The sequence below is a fragment of the Cheilinus undulatus genome, linkage group 1 (genome assembly GCF_018320785.1).
Source record: "Cheilinus undulatus linkage group 1, ASM1832078v1, whole genome shotgun sequence".
NCBI classification, from domain to species: domain Eukaryota; kingdom Metazoa; phylum Chordata; class Actinopteri; order Labriformes; family Labridae; genus Cheilinus; species Cheilinus undulatus.
The window spans coordinates 2,456,200-2,480,487 of record NC_054865.1 but is presented as its reverse complement, the minus strand read 5'-3'; the positions used below and the strand labels follow the sequence as shown (position 1 = coordinate 2,480,487).

General features: G+C 37.9%; 1 protein-coding gene across 1 annotated transcript; it reads left to right on the top strand.

The window, feature by feature from the left end:
- The first annotated feature begins 218 nt into the window (after positions 1 to 218).
- mtch2 (mitochondrial carrier homolog 2) lies at positions 219 to 24,288 on the top strand. Its single transcript, XM_041794762.1, has 13 exons — positions 219 to 351; positions 3,898 to 3,982; positions 7,499 to 7,605; positions 7,953 to 7,979; positions 9,434 to 9,490; positions 10,598 to 10,655; positions 10,841 to 10,892; positions 10,980 to 11,039; positions 18,163 to 18,256; positions 20,276 to 20,323; positions 20,401 to 20,468; positions 20,549 to 20,624; positions 23,524 to 24,288. The coding sequence occupies exons 1-13, from the start codon at positions 265 to 267 to the stop codon at positions 23,608 to 23,610; spliced, it is 906 nt and encodes a 301-aa protein (XP_041650696.1). The 5' UTR covers positions 219 to 264; the 3' UTR covers positions 23,611 to 24,288.

Sequence of the window (24,288 nt, the reverse complement as noted above, 5' to 3'; positions counted from 1 at the left end):
AAAAGTCCATGCAATGACGGCAAATTGTAATTTGAATAATCCTAGCAATTACAATTAGGTCCTCGCACCACTCGGTGCTTGGGCCCTAAAAATAGCTGCCAAAATTAGCACTGTCAGCGACCAAAGTTTTCCATTCCTGGAGGTTCCATATCGTTTGTGAACACTAGGTGGCAGCACCGCTTAGACGTGACTGAGGATGGACGACCTCGGCGTCGTCGGTAAGACGACAGAGAAGAGCTTCCTGTCTCCCCTGGCTCTCTAAAAATGGCGGACACGTGTGGCCAAGTATTACTGGGATCAGGGCTTACCGTCCTCTCTCACCCTCTGATGTACATTAAAGTCCTGATCCAGGTAAGAGGGCAGGGGTCTGGGATGATGATGTGGACCTGTTCATGCTCCTGGAGCTGCTGTAGACCCGGTTTTTGTCCTCTGTTTTCTCAGTCCAGACCGGACTCGGTGGTAACCCGGAGAGGAACTGTCAAACTTAGTGATAATATCGCTAGGCTAGGTCCTCGATGAATGGATGTACAGCACAGAACTTGATTTGAACACTTTTGGTGAATGTTTTTTTCCAGACTCTTCGGCTCTCATCTTTATCTCACATAAACAAGTGCTGCGATTAAAAAAAAAACAGGAGCTTCTTTATGGTCCCGTCTGTTCTCCTGATGACCTTCTGTTATCAAAATACTCTGTAGAAGGCGGAAGCGATGTGTGGAAACCAGTTTAGATCTCGTTTTTGTGTTGAATGTGTTTTTATATGCAGTGCCGCTTTAGAACATTTCGTTTGGCCCAATTTCACAGAATCCTTTATTCACCCGTCGGTGTCTTTAAACTTGTAAAACAGTACTTTAAACAAGCCAAGGTTTATACGGTTATAGTTCACAGAATAATTACAGTTAGGTAGCCGAGCAACTGTTTTCTCCTGTCTCTATCATAGACCCCGTACGACCCCTGTTTTCATTTTACAACCAGTGACAGTGTGATTTACTACAGGGAGAAAGACTCAGGGAGTTCGTTCAACTCTAACTAAAAGGTCAGGACAAGCTAACACGGTGCTAACGTGCTTTTTGTACTTATTGTGTGTAGGTAAAGGGGTTTCTCAGCTTATTTCCTCATTTACGTCAAGTGACAATAGCTATGCTTTGAGCACAGTTTAAGTGATTTTTGTCATTTACATACTAGTGCCCTTTGGCACACCGAGCTAACATTAGCAGTTGTTGACTAGCTAAAGTCAATGTTGATCATTTAGCCAGCATTATTAGGGTTTGTCAGACTGTTAAAGTCAAATAGAGCCAGTAAAAACATAAACTGTCAACAATTTGACTAAAGGCGTTAAACTGAAACCACCAAGTCTGAGAAAACAAGCCAGATTTTACTCTGTCATCAACATAATTATTGAAGTAGATGTCCAATAGCTAAAAGGGTCGTACTACTGAAAGTGAAAGCAGATTTATCTTTGAGAACATGCCTGTTCTCAGGTGGAAGCTTTTACCAGTGTGAACTGCTCCAAAAAAGCAACAGAATATGTGTGTCAGTCCCTGGCAAGGTTGTTATAGTTAACTAAAACTAACTAAATAACTAAAACTAAAATTCAGAAATGATTTTAGTTAACTAAAACTAAGCTCTACCAAAAAAAAAAACCAAAAAACAAAATTGAACTAAAACTTAAAATAAAAATGGAGACAAAATATCCTTAGTTTTAGTCTTCGACACAACCATACTGACTGGCACCTATACCAGAGTTTGGGGAGAGTAAAATTGCCTGATCTGATTGGTTAAGACTTCACACAGTGGTAGTTTAATGTCTGGATTTGTATTCAAACATCATCAATAAGTAAATAAAATGATAAGTGAAGAGTAGCCTGTTAGAATATGTTTTAAAAAATGTATGACATCTATCCATAAAAAACTAAAACTAACACTAAAACTAATAAAAACTAAACTAAAGCTTACAACTCAGCAGTCAAAACTAGTAAAAACTAAACTGATATCAACCACAGAAAGTGAAAACTAAATAAAAATAGAAACTAATGAAAAATCCAAACTATTGTAACCTCGGTCCCAGGGCATAATATGGTCTATTATCTAAAAAATACAGACGAGCCTCACTGTTTAAAGCTTTTCTTACACTTTAAATCTTAGTAATTGTTTAAAACCAGTTTATTATTTATTTTGAAATGATTATTGTTATTCTTGTGCAAGTAGGCTAAACTGCCATGCCCCTGGTCATGTTTGCCAGAGATGGAGGAAGAAGAAGACTGGCATACTTGAGTAAAATTACAGTTACTTTGGTTAAAATTAACTTCAGTAAAAGCTAAATTACTGGTCTCTAAATCTACTCAAAGTAGCTACTTTTGATGCCCAAAACTGGTGCAGTCAAATTTGCTCTTTGCTGCAGCAGCTGTTTTGGGATGAAATGTGCAATCAGTCTTTCACAGTGTGCTACTGATTACTTTCAGTGTATTTGTGAGGTAATTGCATAGTTTTATGCAGAAAAGCAGCAGCATTTACCAGTGTTGATATTGGCAGCTAATTTAATTTTAGTCTTTGTCTTGAGATTAAAACATTCATTAGTTTTAGTCATATTTTAGTAATTTTTACCCTTTATATTTTTTTGTGCAGATTTAGTCCCCAAAAAGTCCTTATATTTAGTCAAAACTCTGAGTCCAAACATTTTTCTCTTTGTCTTAATCTGGTACAAAATCATACATGTGTGTTTCATGCACTCTGCAAAACCTAAGATCCCTGCTTTCTACAGCTGAGAGACAGAGGAGCCACAGATGTGTTGTGTTCTGATGTTTTTTTAATTTAGTGGAGAAATTTCATGGATTTTGATTGTGCAACAACAACTGCATTTAATTTTAGTCTCATTGTAGTTCCCCTGACAAAAAACTAAAATTACTTTCCATCAGAGAACTCCAGATTTAATGTATGCATGAGTGGGGTCAAGTTAAACATTTTATTTAATATTTTATTTTATTTTATATTCTGCATTGTTGGAATGTCAGTGCTTAATAAATATTTACATAATGTTGTAATTGATTTGTTCTTTGAAGCATTAATAGTAGTTTATGCAACTGCAATTGATTTTAGTAAGGTAAGTACACAGTCATAGCCATAAATGCAATGGTACTAATAGCCCAATTGGCATAATAATTTCTTTCGGTCTTTCGGTTTTCGGCCTTGGTTTTCTCATTTTTGGGTTTTCGGTTTCAGTCAAGAATTTTCATTTTGGTGCATCCCTAGTGCCAAGAGTCAAAGAAAAAAGTCCTGTCTTGCATTAATTACACCGTAATCAAACATCTTTCCTGTTAGTGAAATAGAAGACTGAGAAATGCTGGTTATACAAATGTGAAATAACTACCCTTTTCTTTGAATTTAGAAGATTAGGTTTTGAAGGTTAGATATTTGTGTTACTGAGGAGTTTAACATGTGCACTTCATAAAGTGATGGGTTGTCTTATATTGATGGTGTTGTTTCTTTTTAAACAGACATTAAATAAGCGTGGTGGTCACAACTTGTCCATGAGAGCATTTTGGAGTTGTTGGGTTGTGTATTTGATGGGATTGATGAGGGAAAGCCAAAAATTCCGTCTGTCTCCATAGCATTAGCCATGCAGCTGGTATATCGGTCCCCCCAGATCTAGAAACAGCTTGCACCGACAACTAAAGGAAACAAACCTATTACGAAGACTAAAGGAATTATGGCAATGGACGAATTTGCCAAAATGTTGAAGTATCCCTTTAAATGTCTGCTTGTGTGTTAAATCTTGGCTGATGCCTATGCTGGGACTGATAATGATGATGGAGGACTGTTCTTCAGCTTCATAGCAGGGCTCATAAAGAGCAGTTACATTGCATTTGCTTATCTCTGCTTTTATATTGTGTGTGTCGATAGGTAGGACATGAACCACTCCCTCCCAGCCTGGGCAGGAACCTGTTTGGCAGGCAAGTGTACCAACTTCCTGGACTCTTTGCTTACGGTGAGTCTGTTACAGAAAATGAGATTGTAATACATACAAGAGGCAATACATTCTGACAACAATGAATGATCAATTAAACCAAAATTAAGAAGCTTTAACAGTTACAAGACATTTTCATTATATGATATTTTTTTCTATTTAAAGAGATGTATATTGATGCTTTTTTTTTTACCAATATCTGATATGCTGACATTTCCAAACTTATTTTAGTCAAAACCAAAAGGCAGTTATTTTTTCATTTTTAAGGACGACGTGTAAATAATCAATCTAGCTGAAGCTCAGAACTTAAGTCCTTGAAGCACACTTTTTAGTCAAAGGAGCTGAAGATGGTCCACCGATTCTGCTTTAAACCACACAAGCTTATCCATACATTCTGCCAATACATTCAGCTGGCTGTACATAGAAAAACATGTCATAACTGCCAGTGCTGATAATTAAGCTTTTGACTTACCTGCAGATGTCAATCTATAGCTGATATTTTTGTGCATATCGAGTTATTTATGCATTTAGAGAAGTACTGTATGATCATTCTTGTCTCAATTGCAGTGTCAGGCTGTGCAATTACATAACTGCATAACCCTGCAATTATTTTGCATTAAGTAGTACTTGAAAGGTTTACAGTGCTGCCTGCAGGTTTAAGGTTTAAAGGCCCTTAAGTTTACAACGGGGCCACTACTGTGCTTTGTAGAAATACATTAAAAACACGCACACACCCACTTTAAACATACTTCTAAACTATCATTATTCTCTACATTTTTAACTGATAACCAAGTACGTAGACTCATAATTTCACGACATTGTCTAGTTTAATCGCTATCGCACATAATTACCAAATTGTAAATTCTACCATTACTGGGTGCCTAGGACTTCCCATTTTTTTAAATTATGCCTACAGTTAATTTGATTATGCTCTGGTAATGCAATTGGATTTTGTGTGGAGCAATTATATTTCTCAAAACAGTGCAGTAAATTCCATGTACTTAAAGAAGTAGTGAGCACTAACATTTTTTTCAGCTTAACACTGAGGTGTCTGACTGAAATATGATAAAACACATCAATGCTGGTGTTAGTTTAGACATTTGCACCAAACTGATAAAAATCTGCATTTTACGACCTCTGCTTTGAAAGATCTTTTCAGAGAAGGCAGGGCTTATGTGATGTAGAAACCTTCCATTGGTAGTTTTCTACCAAGCGGCAACCTCCGGTCCTGAATATTGAAGTCAATGTGAGTGTCCTCTTGAGGCTGGCTGCAGGAACACCGGAAGTCCCATCTGGACACATGTTAAACAGCTGTTTTTTTTTACACTAGAAATAAACTGGTTTACAGCCTGGTTCCAAAAAAAACCAAATGTGGGCACCGGTGGTCGAGTGGTTGAGGCGCGCACCATGTATGCAGGTGACCCAGGTTTGAGCCCGACCCATGCCACCATTTTCTGCACATCTCTCCCCGCTCTCTTCCCTGTTTCTGACTCTATCAACTGTCCTCTCTCTAATAAAGGCACGAAAAAGCCCAAAATAAATCTTAAAAAAAAAACAAAAAAAAAAAAACAAATGTGTCTCATTAACTAATGTTCTTATGTGCTCTTACTGTGAGGGAGGTGAATTTTTTTGTACCAAAATAGTTTTGATTAACCTTGCAAAGCAGATGGATTCGCCTGTTTCCGTGTTTCTCACTAGTGAATCCATCCTGCAAAGCTCCCATCTTCACCGTTTGGGCCCAGTTAAAAAGTGACGTGACCAATCAGCATTGAAGGGCAGTACTTTTGGGCGCAGCAGAGTCGTGACATAAGCAAGTAGCAACAAGAGGCCGGTGCAGTTATGGCTGAAGAGATAAGCGTGGACACTGCTAAAGCACCAGTTTTATCAGAACTTGATGACATTCCTTCGTTAAAAGAACAACAAAGAACAGCAGTGAGTTGCTTTCTTTTCAAAAACGACAAAAGTCGTGTACTGACATGTCTAAAGTTGCCATGGTTCATGTTATGCAGTTCTCAATGGAGTTTACTCCCGACAGGGGCACACCTCGCTAGCGGCCATGTCACATGTTTTGTTGCTCTGATTGGCCCGTAAAGATGTGACAGACAGAATGTTCATCCAATCACATTCTGAGCTTTTTTTTCAAAGGCTCTGCCCTTTCCCAAACACTGTATTAGTGGTTTACCAGGTGGATGTGTGAAACAAATCCATCTGGCGTGTCAAGTTAGGTTTAGATCATATTTAGGAAAAACCTCACTGCGGACTGATTGGTGTGTCTCATTTGATTGACAGATGACTCAACAAGCAGAAGCAATGTTTCTGTCAACCAGAATGCTAGCTAGCTTGCTGACAGGAAGTCAAGCTTTGTGGGTGGGTCGTGAGGTTGATCCAAAGAGACCACGATTTCAATATGGAAGCCGCCGCAGCTTCAAAAGCTGTTTGAATCTGCCTATTGCTAGCAGACGGCTGACATCACATAGGCTTTGTCCAATTCTTTTTACAGTCTATGGTTTCTACATCATAAACTCTATATAAAAGGTAGAATGTTACCGCCTCTGACCAACTTTACCATTCAGAGACCACTCCCATCCTCTGCTGTGCCTGCACTGCCTCGGCTCTGAGAGCTCCAGCTTTAGTAACGCCGGTGCTGGAGCAAATGGTCTAAACAGCCTGCTTCAGGGGACTCTGGAGGGGAAAAATCCTCCACCTCTAAAGATCGCTCTGAGGGCAACAGTGCTGCAGGACTCTGTTTCACTTTCTGGCAAGGGGAGTCACTGTCACTCCCGCTTTCTCTGGAAAACCCTGTCCTTAAAAAAAAAAAAAAAAGGCCTTTTCGCCTTCCTCCTCACAGTACCAAACTGCTCACTTTCTGTGCATTTTTTGAAGTCTTGAAGTGGGCAGAGTTAGCCCTGAGCTGGGGGTTCACTTAAACTTTAAAGACAGGCTTGGCAATTTTGATTGTTTGTGAATGTGGCCTGTGGACGTGTCCTTTGAGCAAACTAAGTTTGGTTAACATTCACTGTTTGTTGCCTTAAAGCTTCATCCTGGAGGTCTAACAAACCTGTTTTATTGTGCTTTTAGCGTTCTGGAGCATTTGAACTGACTGTTGTAAAACTTAACATTATTGACTGCATATTTATTTGTGAGGAATCTACCCTTTTTAACCCTTGTAGAAGCATTGCTCTGTTTTTGAAAACTCTGCAAGAGATGAAGGCTAAAATTTATCCCAAAAAAAGATAAGTGCGCTTTTTTTCTATTACAGTAGGCAAAATAAAGGATTTGATTCCCTCTACATCTTTTTTTGCTGATCTACTTAGATATGTAAGAAACAAAATAAAGAAACTTCATTCTTATTTTTGGGAATCTGCCATTTTCTGTTGGAAAAGGTGAACCAGTGCTGTAGGGGAAACAACGGTTAACCCCATATCCTGCACAGCTATGGTTTTAATGGGGTGGTATTCAGTGGTATTTTTGCAGTTCTGATCAGACTGCTTAGCTTCATGTTCATGAAATATCCTATTTCTTTTCTGCCAAATTCAGCAAAACACATCATCAAGATTGATGGAAAAGCAGGTCTCTTCAAAGGGCTCGGTCCAAGGCTCTGTGCCGGTACCATCGGCACTGTGGTGCACAGCAAGGTTGTGCAGGTGAGCTAGAAACATCCACATCAAGTTAAGCACTGAATAACATTGTCACACCAACAGCCCTTCAAAGTAAGAGTTTGTTGATGCAGTATGTATTGTCCTGAAAACTTTACTGAAAGTCTTTTGATGTTTACACCTCCATAAATACAGTGGTTGCTGCCATGTAAGTAGCTGATCATGCTAATGAGCAGTTGAACAGGTGAACAGGTGAATGTAAACAGACTCTTTGTGTAGAAATTTACTTTGTTTAATGTTAATAATGATAAAGTTCCTTTTTTGTCTGCCAGGATGTAAATGTGCCTCACAAGTGTGGTCCAGATTTAAAATGTAAACTTTTCACTTTGTTTCAGAAATGTCAGGAACAAGGCACACCCCAGGTAAGAATTTCCTCCATTTATCGTCTTTAAATTTTGCAAATCAGATGGCAACAGTGACCAAAATTAAAATAAAGATAACAGAGTAACTTCAGGGGGCCCCCTCATGGTGAAACTAAAGGTGGGTTGTGAAAGGTCCATTCCACCATACATGTTCTACACCAGTGCTTCTCAACTGTTGGGTTGGGACCCAAAAGCGGGTCCCAAAGCTCTTCCAAGTGGGTCACAATGTGTGGCAGAAAAAAATGCTAAATCAAGGCAGAAATTCTATATTGAGAAGCCCTAATAGACAGAGGGTAAAATCATACATGTATTTATAAGTTTTTTCTCTGAATTAGGGCAGGTATGGGCAACGTTGGTTACAAAGAGGGCCACGTTACTTTTGTTGCCAGAGACAGAGGGCCAGATTGTTACAGATTGTTGTATATTCTCAATTTAAACCTTGTGATTACTGATAATTCAATAAGAAGAAGAAGAGAATGTTACTTTCATGATCATTTATTATACCAACATTTATGTTTTTGAAATAGAAATAGTTAATTTAAAGAGAAACACAGAATTAAATGAAATTCAGTTTGCTTTTTGAATGCGGTGAATGTGATGATTACTTGTTATTTTATTGGCATATTGATTTTTAAAAGTGCATTTAGTGATGCCATTAAAAGTTCTTCCAGAAGCACCTGCAGCCAATATATTCTGCTAAAAAAAAATAAAAGCAACAGAGAAACTGTAAAATTTGAATAAAAAATAAATTGATAATGAAAAGTAAAATGTAAATAAAATAAATACTAAAGTTAAAATATAAAATCTTATTAAGAAGATAGCAAATAAATTTCAACTTTTTAAAATAAATGAACTGAAAATAAATTTTATTAAAAATGTTTTTAAAAATTGATCTAATGATTTATGGGCAATTAAGTCCCCTATTAACCTAGCAAGCATGTCTCTGGGCTGTGGAAGAACATGCAAACTTCACACAGGCAGGTCCCATTAAACTGGAACTCAGTCAGGACCCTTCTTGCTGTGATGCAAAAGCGCTAACACTTGAGCCACTTGGCAGCCATGCTGCAAGATTTGCCATTCATAAAAACGAGCTGATTTTAAGATTAAATCTACATATGTTTTTTAGAAAAGCATTCCAGCAATTTTCATGATGATTAAAGATCTGACAGTTTAGGATTTTGCTCCTGGCTCTACTATCACCCTGGGAGTGTGCGCAGTCAAATCTCCAAAATATCAAATGTGGCAGAAATCCAACTGATCATTCAGGACCAGCTGGTCGGGCTGTGGTTGGGTTGTGGTCAGCTGTTAGTTAGATTGAAAGACAGCCTGACTTCCAAGAGAGTCGCTTGACTCAAAATTAGTGTCTATATCAGATGAAATTTGCACAGTGTACTTCTGGATTAATGCAGACAAGTCTTCAAAGAAATGCAGTAGTAATGTTTGTCTGTGTGCAGGTGCTGGGCAGTCAGCAGAAGGCTGCAGACGGCTCCCTACAGTACGTTGTTAACGAGGTGAGACACATTTTGAGTTGTTTCTAGCTACAGAAATCTCTGTATTTTAATTGATGAATTTCTTTTAGTACTCCTTATTCTCAAAGCTTGCATGCTCGATAGTGTGTCAGAGAGCTGAGTTTTTTATTTTCAGGGAATTGCTCATCTTCAGAGAGTTGGATTTTTAATACTCAAAATGTTTAGGTTTTATGTTGTGGTAAATAAAAAACAGTTTTGTTTGCAAAAAATTGTGAATAATGGTGTTTCTGTCATACATTTACATGTTTTTACATGTGAATACGTACAATGAGGGGTAAGGAGGATCTGAAAATATTTTCATTTACCAAAGGAGACCCAAAAGAAAATGTTTGGGAACCACTGATCCACTGTAACAACCCAGATCTTGTGTCTTTATTAACATACTGTTGCGATTCCAGATATTTCTGTAAACACATTATTTCAGCTGAGGATCTGTACTGTACTAAAAAAACCAGCACATTTCAACAAATAAAAAAGCTGTTGTTATTTAAAAAAAAAAAAAAACAGCACATTTCAGCTATTGAAAAGCTGTTTAATGCCTGTTCCCTACTGATTTCTGTCACTCATCCTTTCTACACATCAGCAGCTAGAGCAGCAGACTCACACTGCATGGGACTGCATTGGTCACATGCATACCCTCTACAGTCCACCCATCAAGTGAGGGTATGGGTGTCCGTAGGAACGTAAACTATTTTGGGGTTTTTAAAACTGAACCATACCAAACTGTACCCAGTCAAACTGGAACATCTGGTGGAAACGCAACTGAGACACAAATCCTAGCAGGTGCACTTACGGATTTCTATTGGTAATAATCACAATTACTTATTAGTGCTTGTAATCACAAGAATAAATTACAGAAAGACCTGAAAATTATTACAAACCAGGAGTACTAGGAGTACGTTTGTTACTCACCAGAAGGGGATTAAAACAAGCTAACACACAACTTTGTCTTATCACAAACATTCACTGGGTATGGTGAACCTGATAGCAAACATGCTCACACCCAGCTGTCACACAGCTACAACATTGTCTTCATTCTGTTTTGGGACCTCTGTTAACCTCCACTGATTGATGTTATCTCCTCCACAGACAACCAAAGAGATGATAGCTCGCTCCTGTGCCACTATTGTCACACACCCCTTCCATGGTGCGTAAAGACTGCCTTTTATTGCTTTAAGACTTGACCCAGCTTTTACTCACTACAGCATTATGCATGCGACTCTCAGTGACTGTGTAATAGACCCACTGTGACACATTCTATCTGTTTTTGTATAACATGGTGTTTCTGTACACTTCTGAATGTTAAACATTTCCCCTCTATCTGTGTTTCAGTGATTACTTTGCGATGTATGGTCCAATTTATTGGAAGAGAAACAAAATACAGGTAAAGTCTGAAAAGGTAAATCCCAATGAGAAAAGACATGAAAACTGTTGAAACTCATAAAAATTTTCTTTTTATCTCTGTCCTCAGTGGAGTGTTTGACTCCATTGTCACTGTCTACAGAGAAGAAGGAGTACTGGGATTCTTTGCGTGAGTTTGACCCTTTCTTTCTCTTTGAAGTCCCTGTAAAGTGAAACAAATCTTTATTTTAACTGTTAACTTTCAATGAAGAAGTGACATCAGTTAGTATCAGACTGTACTGAGATGAACTGCTCGGTGATTTGCCCTGCTCAAATAAAACCAAGCCGGGAAGGAGGTCAACAACTTTCTTACAGTCTAAATTCAAAATTCGGTCACAAAGATCTCAGTGTTTTCACAAGTTTACAGCAACCGTATTCCAACATTTCTGGTGTGTTACGACACAAAGTTTGGATTTGACCTCACAGGGACTTTAAGTTAACTTTTCTTCCTGATCAAAGTAAAAGTGATTAAAGACAAAATCATGGTCACTTGCTTTTGGTACTCCACCTTTTTTAGAACTTCCTGTTAAAACATTAAACCCTTGGTTCAACCTGAATTACAAATTCATTCCACCTTGATGCAAAATCAAGACAGCCCAAAGAAGCCACAAATACCTGATGCACTGATAGTGCGTCTGTAAAGATTGTACAAGATGCTTCATTATATTCAAAATTTGATATAAACAATCTGGACATCAACTAGATGGTGCTTATACATGATACTCTTCCTTGGCTTTTGAATGGATGGGGGAGGTGGGCTTTGGCACAGTGCTTTGTTGTATACACACAAAAGACACACACACAACATGAGTAATAATCAAACTATGTGACCATTTCTCTTAACTTACATTTTAAACTATTGCAGAGTGTCAGAGTGCCATATCTGGCCAAAACGGTTCAAAATAAGCCACAGAGTACCTGTTATCTATGCACATGTTTCTCCACTGTGCAGACTGTGTGTTGTGATGCATGTTGTAAACTGCAAATTTCATAATGTGTCCGGATGACTTAATCATGCTCAGGCCCAGTTTGTTTCAGAGCTGTGTGAGTGCAGGTTAACGGTATCTGGGGAGTGGGAAAGTGAAAGTGTGCTTCAGCATGGTGCGGGGCAACTGGGGCTAGTGAGAGTGCGTCTTAAAATCACCTTTTCTTCCCCATCCTGATGTTCAGTTTTGACTTCAGCTCATCATCTTGACCATATCTGCATGCCTAATGCACCAATGCATCGGTGAAACATCGGCAATCGGCCGATGGTGGCTGCAGGGCAAAATTCTGACACGTGCCAATATAATAGTTCCTGATGTTCATCAGACATGGAAAATGGACAAATTCGAAGTGCATGCTGCTGTGAGAATGCTGAATTATGACAAAAGCAAAGATAGCAGTCTGGCACATTTTTGCTGCGCGGACCCTCTTTGTCCTCTCTGTTCACATCAGCAGAGATGCAGCGTGGCGGCTCTGATGTGGTTTAAACTAGCCAAAAAATAGTGGGACACTTTGAACATTCTCCCATCTACTTAAACTGCACAGTAGTTTTGTCTAATTTTATAGTAGTTATATCTGCATTTTACCAATAAGAAAGTGATATGGTAGGGCCTGGCATTATGTCTGCATTTTACCAATAATTAACCTCTATGGTAGGGCTGGGTATAAAATAATTATTACATCTCTTTTTTTTTTTATTCGATCAGATATTATGTTACGGGCTGAACCCGGGTTAATAAACAATGTAAAAAACTCAAGCCCTAACATCTAGTGAATTTAAGAAAAAGGAAAGAAAACAGGACTGGTTTTCAGTATTGGAAACACAAGCTGGGTAAGTTCACCTGCACGCCGCTGTCATCAGGGCCTTCGGCCTAGTTCATCCTGCAAGCGTTGCGTGGTTCGGCAAGCCCAAGCTTTCTTTCAGTTCAGTTTTATTTTGGTTGGGGTATAACTCAAAAACAATGACTAGTTCATTCAGATCTGTGGGATTTGGTTTGCTATAGAGTCTGAGTTGGCGTCTTCTCCTTCCAGTAGCAGCGTTCCCCACTACCTGAGTCTTCTGATGTCATTTAAAGGTGACATAGCCACAGCTTTGCGCACACTGCTGTCATGGTGCATTCAAGACGGTCGGATATTCATTTTCATTTTCATTTTATTTATTCATTCCAATACAGTGATTGGAAAGGAGCAGGATGAAGCGAACTTATAATAACTGCACCTTTCTAAAACAAGTAACCGCTTACATCAGACGAATTGACATTATAATAAACCTGTGTACATGAGTCCAATTAAAATAAACAAAACTGAAAAATCCATAAATAAAGCTATTCCATCACGACATGCTTTTATATAATTTCCCTATTCTCTGCTTATACATCTTCTTAAACTGAAAAATGTTTTTACAGCCCTTTTCTTCTACTGTCAGTGAATTTCACATTTTCACACTAACAACAGAAATACACATCTGTTTTGTATTAGTCCTCGCCATTTGTTGTTTGAAATTAAATTTTCTTCGATGCTTGTCATCCTGTGAAACTAAAACAAATAACCTCTGCAGATTTGCAGGCAACAGTCCACTTCTTGCTCTGAACAAAACCAATAATGTCCCTAATTCAACCATCTCTTTAAACTTCAACAAACCTGACTATACAAACAACTCATTTGTATGTTCCCTGAAATCAACATTGTACATTATTCTTATAGCTCTTTTCTGTAACAAAAACAATGGCTTTGTGCTGCTAATATAGGTGTTTCCCCTAATTTAACTACAATTACTCAAATATGGCATAGTTAGTGAACAATACAAAGTCCTCATTGATTTATAATCTAATACATATTTTGCTTTTCTTAAAACAGAAATATTTTTTGACACCTTATTCTGAATATAAGCAATATGTGGTTTCCATATTAAATTTTCATCCACTATTACACCCAAAAACTAATTTCTGACACCTTTTCGATCACAACTCCATTAATAGACAACGAGATGTTTTCATCCTTTTTTCTATTTGTGAACACCATAAACTTAGTTTTACTCCAATTTACAGACAATTTATTCATATCAAACCATTTTTTGAGTTTAACCATCTCATTCTCTATACTCTGTTAAAATTTTTAAATCATCTCCTGAAATAAGAAAGCTTGTATCATCTGCGAATAGAATAAACTCCAAGATCTTTGATACATCACATAAATCATTAATATATAAAATAAATCATTGTGGCCCCAAGACCGAGTCTTGTGGTACTCCACATTCAATATGTAAACAATTAGATATTTTCCCAGCAAACTGTACATACTGTTGTCTATTATATAAATAACTTTTCAACCAATCTAAAACAACTCCACTCAAACCATAAGAATATAATTTTGAAATTAAAATATTGTAATCTAATGTATCAAATGCTTTCTTTAAAACAATAAACACTCCTATTGTGTATTTTTTGTTGTCTGTTGCAGCTGTAATTTCCTCTATTATGTTCATTAATGCTAGAGCTGTAGAACAATTTCCTTGAAAGCCATATTGGCTTTCATTTAACAAATTATGTTTCTCAATAAAATAATTGAATTTTTGTACGAATAATTTCTCAATTAACTTAGAAAACTGTGACAGTAGATACTGGTCTATAACTAGTGAGGTTCTTTTTGTCTCCCGCTTTAAACAATGGAATGACCTTTGCCATCTTCATTTGATCTGGAAAAAATTCCTTTGCAAAAAGAAAGATTATAAATGTAACTTAAAGGCTTTGTTATGCAATCAATAGTCTTTTCACTATGATCATTTGAATTCCATTACTGTCTGTAGACGTCTTGTTTTTACATTTTGCTACTATAGTTCTAATATCCTCTTTGCTCACCTCATTGAGGAACATGGATTGTGAAACCCTGCTTTCACCATTCCAAGCAATTCCTATTTGCCCTTCATGTTTCTCTATTGAGTTTGCAAGATTAGGTCCAATCTTTCCAAAAAAGAATTAAATTCATCTGCTATTTCATCCATATTCCCTATAACATCCTTACCAGTAATAAGATACTGAGGGAGTCTTGTAGATGCAGAGGTATTTCCTATTACTTCAAAATTTTCTATGTGCCCTTTGTATTGTTTTTATTATCCTCTAGCATTTTGCTGTAATAGTCTTTTTTTGCTTGTCTCAATATGGCTGTCAACTTATTTTTATATACCTTATATTTCTTTTCTGCTTCATGTGTCCTAAATTTCATGAAATCTCTGTATAAATTATTTTTCTTTTTACATGCCTTCTGCAAACCCTTTGTTATCCATGGCTTTTTCACATATTTATTTGTTCTCTTATATTGTACTTGTGGGCAATTCTCATCATACAATTTCAAGTACTTGTTCAGAAAAACCTCACAAGCCTCGTTAACATCTTCAACATACACACCAGCCCTTTCTTCCCTAAGGAGGTAATTCCTGAACTTATCTACTGTTTCATCAGTCCTCGCTCTTAGATACCGATGAACATTCTCCTCCTTCTTTGTTTCTATATGACAGCCATAAGTTACAAATATAGGTAAATGGTCAGTTATATCATTTATAACTAACCCACTCTTAACATTGTCGTCCAGTACATTTATATATATATTATCTATTAATGAGGCACCAGTTGAAGTGATCCTACTAGGCTTCGTAATCACTGGGTATAAACCTCTACTGTATAATGTATCCAAAATATCAGATGTTGCGCTATGTGTGGATGCCTTCAACAGATTTATGTTGTGGTCTCCACAAAGAATATAGGTTTTGTTTTCATTTAACCTATTTATTAATTCTTCCAATTTGTCCTTGAATATCTGAATATCCGACCCTGGTGATCTATAAATGCATGAGACGACAATATTTTTCATTTTTATAAGTTCAAATTCGACAGTTATACATTCCATTAAGTCATTAATTACAGTAGTCATCTTTTCATCTGGCCTACATTTCATACTACTGTCACAGAATAGTGCCATGCCCCCTCCCTTCTTATTTGTTCTGTTAACATAATGCAAATCATAACCATCCATGTGAAAATCAGTACCTTTCTCTTGTTTCAACCATGTTTCTGAAAGGGCTATCACTTTAAACTTATTTCTAACTTTATGTAAAAATTCGTCAATCTGATCAAGTTTGTATGAAGACTTCTGCAATTAAAATGTATTAACAAAAATTTGTTATCCAAATCAACACTGTTGTTTAATTGATCCCCAGTATAATATTCACTTGTATCACAAATAGTATTAAATACATGGTGTTCTGGATCTACATCCAATTCAAAATCATGAAGTTTATATTCAGTGTAGTCAAACCTCAAAAAAGTTTTACCTGATGATAAGGTCATTTGGCTTTAGAGTACCTAAGTCTCTCAAAATCTTCATGCTCCAGCTCCTCTTCACCTTCTTCCTCTCCCATCTCCTTCTCTTCCTTGTCTCCGTCTTCATGCTTTTTAATCACGCTCAATAATGTCTTTACGATAGACATCATCTCCTTAGCCGGGTTTGCGCCCCTCCAGCGCACTGACTCCCCCCCGGCAGCCTTCAACATGGAATCCCATTCGGGCTCTCTGGGCGTCGTCTCCATGGTAACTCCATAATCACGCAGTCCCTCTTCTGCGTGTCGGGGATCACGAAACACCTTCATCTTTCCTCCTACCTCTATGATCTTCAGCCTTGCAGGAAAAAGCACTCGCGCCTTTATTCCTCTCTCCTTCAGTTGCTTCTTGGCATCTCTATATTTTGCCCTCTGATATTATATATATTCCAACACGGCTTAACCCTGTGTTTATTTCCCACATGAAAACCAGTCCAAAACAATTTACAAAGAGAAAAGAAAGGAAGAGGGACTCTATCATGCTAATTCCTAACAATAAGATTAAACATGATTGCTGATAATAATAAAGTTCATGTTTTCTTTTTTTTTTTTTTTTTTTTTTTTTTTTAAAAAAAAAAATATATATATATATATATTTTTTTTTGTCAGGCTCAGAATCAGTCTGGCAGGGGGCTGGCAGTCCAAGGAAGGAGTAGAGGGGATGCTGTGCTCTTCTTCCATCGTGTTTGATTCCGCAGTAGGCTCTCGTGTTGCCAGTGCCAATGTGTTTGTAGCGGGCTGTTAGATCTGAATTTAAGCTGGCTAAAAATAAGCTAGCTTGATAGTTGTCTTTTGTTTGTTTGTTTGTTTGGGGTTTTTTTGCCAAATTTTTCACAAATCCTTCCTCCAACTTTTTGGTTCTCTTTTTGTTACTCATTTGAGTCCTCCTCTCCTTATTTGAAGTCCCACCATCAGAACTGTTCAGACCGAGAGGCTAACTGCTAGCCTGGCAGTTCTGTAACCTTTTTGTTTTTCAGTTGAATGTTTTTCCGAGTTTTTGATGAGTTTTCTTTCTTCCTGGGAGATAATTTCTCATAAAAAAGGCTCTTCTCCTAACTTCTTCCAATTTTCAAAAAGAAAAAGAACAAAATACAGTACAAGTCTGAGAACTGAACAGAACTGAAAAGTACTGAACAGTCTTCATAGATAGAGATAGATAGCTAATCCCACAGGAAATTCAAGAAATGGTCAAATCATAGCTGTAACCATGGCTATTTTTAAATACCACATAACCACACATTCCTTACAATACAATACAATACAATACAATACAAGAATTTTATTTATCGCTGAAGGGAAATTCAATTGTCTGGGAGTCTCATCTGTTTACTTTAGAATTATACAGTCTAATTGCTGATGGTATGAAAGATTTTCTAAATCTTTCTGTCCTGCAGTGCAGGGGTAGGAGCCGTCCATAACCGTTGTTTCTTTGCTCGTTGAGGGAGATATGAAGTGGATGATCCATTTTTCTCAGAATGGCCTCCACCTTGCTCAGTGCGCGTCTCTCTACATCATCCTCCTATGAATTCAATTTGATTCCGACCACAGAGCCAGCTTTTTTAACCAGTTTGTTCAGATGCCTTGCATCCTTGTGTTTTACACTGCTTCCCCAGCAGACTGCAGCTTAAAACAGAACACTTGCCACCACAGACTGATAAAACATCTGCAGCATCTTACTTCAGATGTCTATTGATCGAAGTCTTCTGAGGCAAAAGAGGTGGCTCTGCCCCTTTTTGTAGATGAAGTCTATGTTTTTAGACCAGTCCAACTTATTATCCAGGTGTACACCTAAATATTTATACAATGTAAACAGATACACCTAATAAACTGATTGTGTTTACTATTCTTAATGAAGTTTAAATCAGTTATATAATTATTTCTATGTGTTTGTTTTCAGCGGTTTGATTCCTCGCCTGCTCGGTGATGTCCTGGCTCTGTGGATTTGTAACCTCCTGGCCCATGTCATCAATACATATGCCATCGATGACTCGGTATTCTGCTTCTTCTACACCATCCAGTCACTTGCTTTATGTTCTGTCCAGGGATTTAAATTTAGATTTTTACATTTCAACACTTAATCTGCTCTGGACCATAAATAACCAGAATAAGTGTGGTTCAATTGCCAAATAGATTTACACATACAAGGAATTTGACTTGTTGTTGTGGTACTAAATTGTTAACATGGAAAAAGAATAAAATGAGCAGTACTTTGGCCAACAAGGAACTAAAACTGAATGTGATAAGAAATATTAAGGCAGTGTCAGTATAGAATATAAACAACACAAAATTTACACAACTTTAGATACAACTGAGCAGAGTAAATGTGTCATGCAACCAACTTAGCACCTACTCCTGCTATTCAAGGTCACGCATTTTTTTGCGTTCCCATAGAGCAAAAGTTGGAAGGGTCCAAAAAAAAACAGCCCGTACCGTCCCACTTTTTGGTACCCTTCCATAGGGGTACCAACCTTACCTATCCGTACCAAAAAGGTGGAGCTACACACACAACAATAGGGGGTTGTACTGATGTTACGTCAGCACACAACACAGCTGCTTGGCCCCTGGCTGCAAAACACGGAAGTCTGCTCTGTGAGGAGCAGTGAAAACAGGTGAAAAACAGACTAATGTCTGCTTAAATCTGGGATATTTGGACTCAACAGAGATCCAAACTGATGTCTCCTTCTCGTCTCACCATCACACATCCATCAGCTGCATGTCCCTGCTATTTGTCAACAGCACATAGAGCAGAGACACACACTCGCCCACCAATGCACACACATTTACGTGAATGCTCATCTGTGCGTCGCGTCCAACACTGTCAGAGCTCATATGAAAATAAAAGCGCACAAAACAATCCAACAAACTATTTTTCTAAATTACAGCAAACGTGTTGACAGATTTCTTTTGAGTGTTTTAAATATGGATGTCCTTAAAGAGGATGAGATAGTTTTTATTTTACTGATGCAGCTTTTTACATCTCAGTCTGCTGTAAACTGCGTTTAAAGTAGCCTACTTTCAAAATAATCAAAATGTTTTTGTTTTTTTTTTATTATTATTGTTATTGTGGCAATGAGTGCATAGTGTAGTAAAATAGAGATGTGGTAGACTAGTGGAATGAAAGGTTTGATTTGTAGAGCATTAAAATGTACAGTTTGAGTAAAGGTTAGACAAGACAAACAGTTTTTAAGCATTGATAGCCTATTCAATAAAAGAAGAGTTAGTTTAAACATTTCTAAATAGACCTGAATGCTTGGCGGTTATGACTTACAGCTATAAAGGACATATTATTCACCAATCAATTTTTATCAGAAATTGAAAAAAAGTGTTATATTATTCAGTACACCAGTGATACTCAAATTTGTTTACTATAAAATGCAGTTTTTAATGACAAGCAAAATAAAGAGATACTTTTGGGAGAAAAAACTTCTCTTTACACACTAAACTTGTACCGAAACTGAACTGAAAACCGTGGCCCAAAACAGAGGTATGTACCATACTGTGGGTTACCTGTACCTTTGCACCCCTAGTACTGACAGGGGTTAACATAATTAAGACGTAGTTTTTTTTTTTTTTGTTTTGTTTTTTAAAGCACTTTCAGCTGAAATAAAGCTGTTTAATGGTTATTCCCAACTGATTTCTGTCACTCATCATTTCTATAACTCTGCGGCTGGACCAGCTGACTCACGCAGACTGTGATGTCACGTTCATTGCCTTTACAGCCCGCCCGCCAAGCAAGGGCACGGGTGTCTGTGGAAACGCAAACAATTTTGGTGTTTAGCTGACCAAACCTTATCAAACCGGACCCCCTGATGGAAACACAGCTTTCCTAAAGTGCAGCCACTTCTTATCTGAACACCCATCATGTGTTGTTGAATGCACCATCAGAACGTGATCTTACTGAATACAATCCCTGAAATGGACAGAACTTTGTGGAAGCCTTTTAACCACTTGTACTGCCTCCTGTGCTTTGACATCCATGCTAACACTGTTAATACATCTGTTGTGTACAGATGAGTCACACAGGAGAAATCAAGAACTGCTCTCAGGCTGTGACAGGGGTAAGTGTGATCAACATCAGCAGTACACCAGCTGGTCTGTTTCTGTATCACTGTTTGATCTTTTTTTTGTCCTTCAGTTCTTTGCCAGTATGCTCACGTACCCTTTTGTTTTGGTGTCAAACCTCATGGCTGTCAATAACTGCGGGTGAGTTGTCGGCTTATTAGCTGTATTAAACTCTCTGATGTGTTTGAACATGCAGACTTTGACATGTACTGTCCTCACAGGCTCGCTGGAGGCCTGCCCCCCTATGCATCTGTATACCCCACCTGGGTGGACTGCTGGAGGCATCTAAGCAGAGAGGTAAATACACAAACACCTTCAACAGGTTTCATAGTACTCTAAAGAAATATCCCCCTGCATATACACCTCTCCTCCCCCCTCCAAAATTAGGTGCTGTGTAAAATGCAAATATCATAAACCCATATTTTATCAGATGTTAAACAGAGACATTTTTAACATTTCATGAAAATATTAGCTCATTTTAAATTTAATGGTAGCAACACAATTTTAAAAAGTAGGGACAGGCTGGAAAGGAAGTGTGAAGAATGAAAACCAGCTGGAGGAGCTAGATTTTTCAATTAAAAGTAAGTTGGCAACAGGTCAGTAACATGACTGGCTGTAAAAGGAGCATTGCTGAGAGGCAGGGTGTATCAGATGTAAAGATGGGCAGACTTTCACCAATCTGCAAAAAACTACGTCTAAACATTGTGGAACAATTTCAGAAAGATGTTCCTCCATGTTATATTGTGAAACTTTGACTATCCCTCCATCAACAGTCCGTAATATCATCTAAAGATTCAGAGAATCTGAAGAAATCTCTGTAAGTAAGAGACAAGGCTGGAAGTAAATACTGGAATGCCTCTGGCCCTCAGGCAACACTGCGTTAAAAACAGGGATGATTCTGTACTGGATTCACTTCATAGACTCAGGAACACTTCCAGGAATCACTGTCTGTCAACACAGTTCACCGTGCAATCAAATGCAAGTTAAAGTAGTGTCATGTAAAGAAGAAGCCCTGAGTGAACATGATCCAGAAACACCAGCATCTACTTCGGTCCAAGCTCATTTAAAATGGACTAAGGCAAATTAGAAATTAGATTTTTTCTGTGGTCAGATGAATCAAAATTTTAAATTCTTATTGGAAACCATAGATCCCGTGTCCTGCAGTTTAAAGAGAAGAGGGAGCATCCAGTTTGTTCTCCTGGGTCACTTCTAAAGCCTGCATCTCTGATGGAATGGGGTTGCATTAAGTGCCTATGGCGTGGGCAGCTCTAACATCTGGAAAGGAACTATCTGTGCTAAACATGGACAAAATTGTTGTTACCCTTCTGTTAAAAACCCATGGTTTTAACAGAATTTTGGACACTGAAATTACTTGAAACAGACAAAAATAATAATATACAACAATGTACTGGAAATTAACTGATGAAAATGAGGCATTGCTTTTGAATTGTGGTTCCACAGAATCATTCTAAGAGACAAACTAATGAAAGTGGCCTGGACAATATGTATGGTACCATTAGAAAAGATGTAAAATAATGTGACCAAAGGTAAACTAAGGTGTGTCCTGTAATTAGCATCACAGGTCTCTTAAGAATTGTAATCAGTCAGTCTGTTTAAAGGCTGAAAGTAGTCACTGTGCTGTTTGGTATCATGGTGTGGACCACACTGAACATAGACCACAGAAAGCTAAGGAGACAGTTGTCCCAGAAGATAAGCAAGGCAGTTATAGACAAGCATGTTAAAGTCAAAGGCTGTAAGACCATCTCCAAGCAGCTTGATGTTCCTGTGACTACAGTTTTATTAGATTATTCAGAAGTTTAAGGTCCACAGGACTGTAGCTGGCCTCGCTGGACGTGGCCACAAGAGGAAAATTGATAAATTGACGAGACTGATAATATGAATGGTAACCAAAAAGCCCAAAACAACTTCCAAAGAGATTAGAGGTCACCTCCAAGATCGAGGTACATCAGTGTCAGAATGCACCATCATCTCTGTTTGAGCCAAAGTGGACCTAATGGAGGAAGACGGCACTGTTGGAAGCAAATCATTAAAAAACAGACTGAAATTTGCATACTGACACACGCCACAAAGCTGCTGGACAGATGAGACAAAATTGGAGCTTTTTGGACAATCCCATCAGCTCTATGTCCACAGACACAGAAATGAAGCATCCAGAGAAGAGAAGACTGTAGCTACTAAGAAGCATGGAGGAGGCTTAGTGATGTTCTTGGTCTGCTTTGCTACATCTGGCACAGGGTCTCTTAAATCTGTGCTGTTTCCAATGAAATATCAATACTGTCAAAGCATTCTGGAGCCAAATGTGCTGCCCAGTGTCAGAAAGCTTGCTCTCAGTTGCAGGTCATGGGTCCTCCACCAGGATAATGAGCCCAGACACAGAGCTAAAAACAGCCAAGAATGGCTAAGAAGACAACACTGGACTGTTCTGAAGTGGCCTTCTTCATAGAAGATCTTATCTAGATCCTATTTAACATCTGTGGAAGGAGCTGAAACATGCAGTCTGGAGAAGGTTCCCTTCAAACATGAGACAGCTGGAGAAGTTTGCTCACGATGAGTGGGCCAAAATACCTGGGACAGGTGCCAATGAGAGTTACAGAAATCCCTTGATTGCAGTGATTGCCTTGAAAGTTTGTGCAACAAAATATGAAGTTAAGGCTACCATGGTTTTTGTCTAGGCCTGTTTTATTAGTTTGTTTTGTAAAACCATTCCGTTGATCCACAATTTAAAAGCAATGTCTGATTTTCATTAGCTAATTTCAGTACATTTTTTATTATTACTGTTGTCAGTTTTAAGTTTTTTTTACATTGTGGGTTGTCTTTCTTTAACAGAAGGTTACCAACAATTTTGTCCATGTGTGCAGAGCAACATTATGCTACCATCCATACGTCTCTTTCAGGGAGGGCCTTGACTGTTTCAGCAGAAAATGCAAAACCACATACTGCATCCATCACAAAAGCATGGCTTCACAGTGGAAATGGAAAGAATAGCTGAAGTATAAATATGTAGAAATGTGAATACATGATGTGTTTTTGATGCTGATCAGGTCCATTGCTTCTTTGAGCTTTGAGCACCAAGCAACTTCTTGTTCTTGGAATAAGTATGAAATTATTTTTAAATGGTGAAATGTATACTGATAAAACAAGCACCTACTAAGATTTTCTCATTTCTTTGTTGCAGGGAAACATGAGCAGAGGCAACAGTTTATTTTTCCGGAAGATTCCAGCAGGAAAGATGTACGCAATTGAGCAGAAGAGATTTTTTTAAAGCCGGCAGAGAAACAAGCAAAACAACGTTGTGATAAAAAAATCTACATTGCCTGATCTGGGGGTGGACAGTCAGCACTCAATTTATTTTGTTTTGTATGCACTTCTTTACTGATTTTTTTTAACCTGCAACTATGTGAAATTAATCATGAATTTTATTTTTTGGGCAGGTTTTGATTACAGAAATTTGCAGATTGAAAGTTTTGGAAGGCACAGAGAAGCAGATTTAGTCATCTTTCTTTATAAAAAGCTACGAGTCAAACATCTGAGTAATGCTAACATTGGTAACCAATGTGAACAGGCACCTCCCATGTGTTTTTTAAATACAGAATATCTATTGACAATGACTCCCCTTCATACGTGTGATGGGATTTGTTTGTTGAAATAGCATTTCAGTCTGCATGTGGTAATGTCTAATAATACACGTTAATGATTGAGTGGGACCTCTTGTTATGTGGTATTGTCTTGTGTTAATTATTATGAAGCTCATTTTCTGGCAGGCGTGTAATGCTAATGAACAAAGGGAAAAGCTTGTAGTTGTTTTTTTTCTCAAGCATGTGTGGATTTAGAGACAGGAAAGTGACGCCTGAGCTGACCAAACTCTCAGCAGTCTGAACGGCCAAGTGCTTGTATCAACTCATTCTGACTGACCCAAATAAATCATACTTTTTTGACCTTG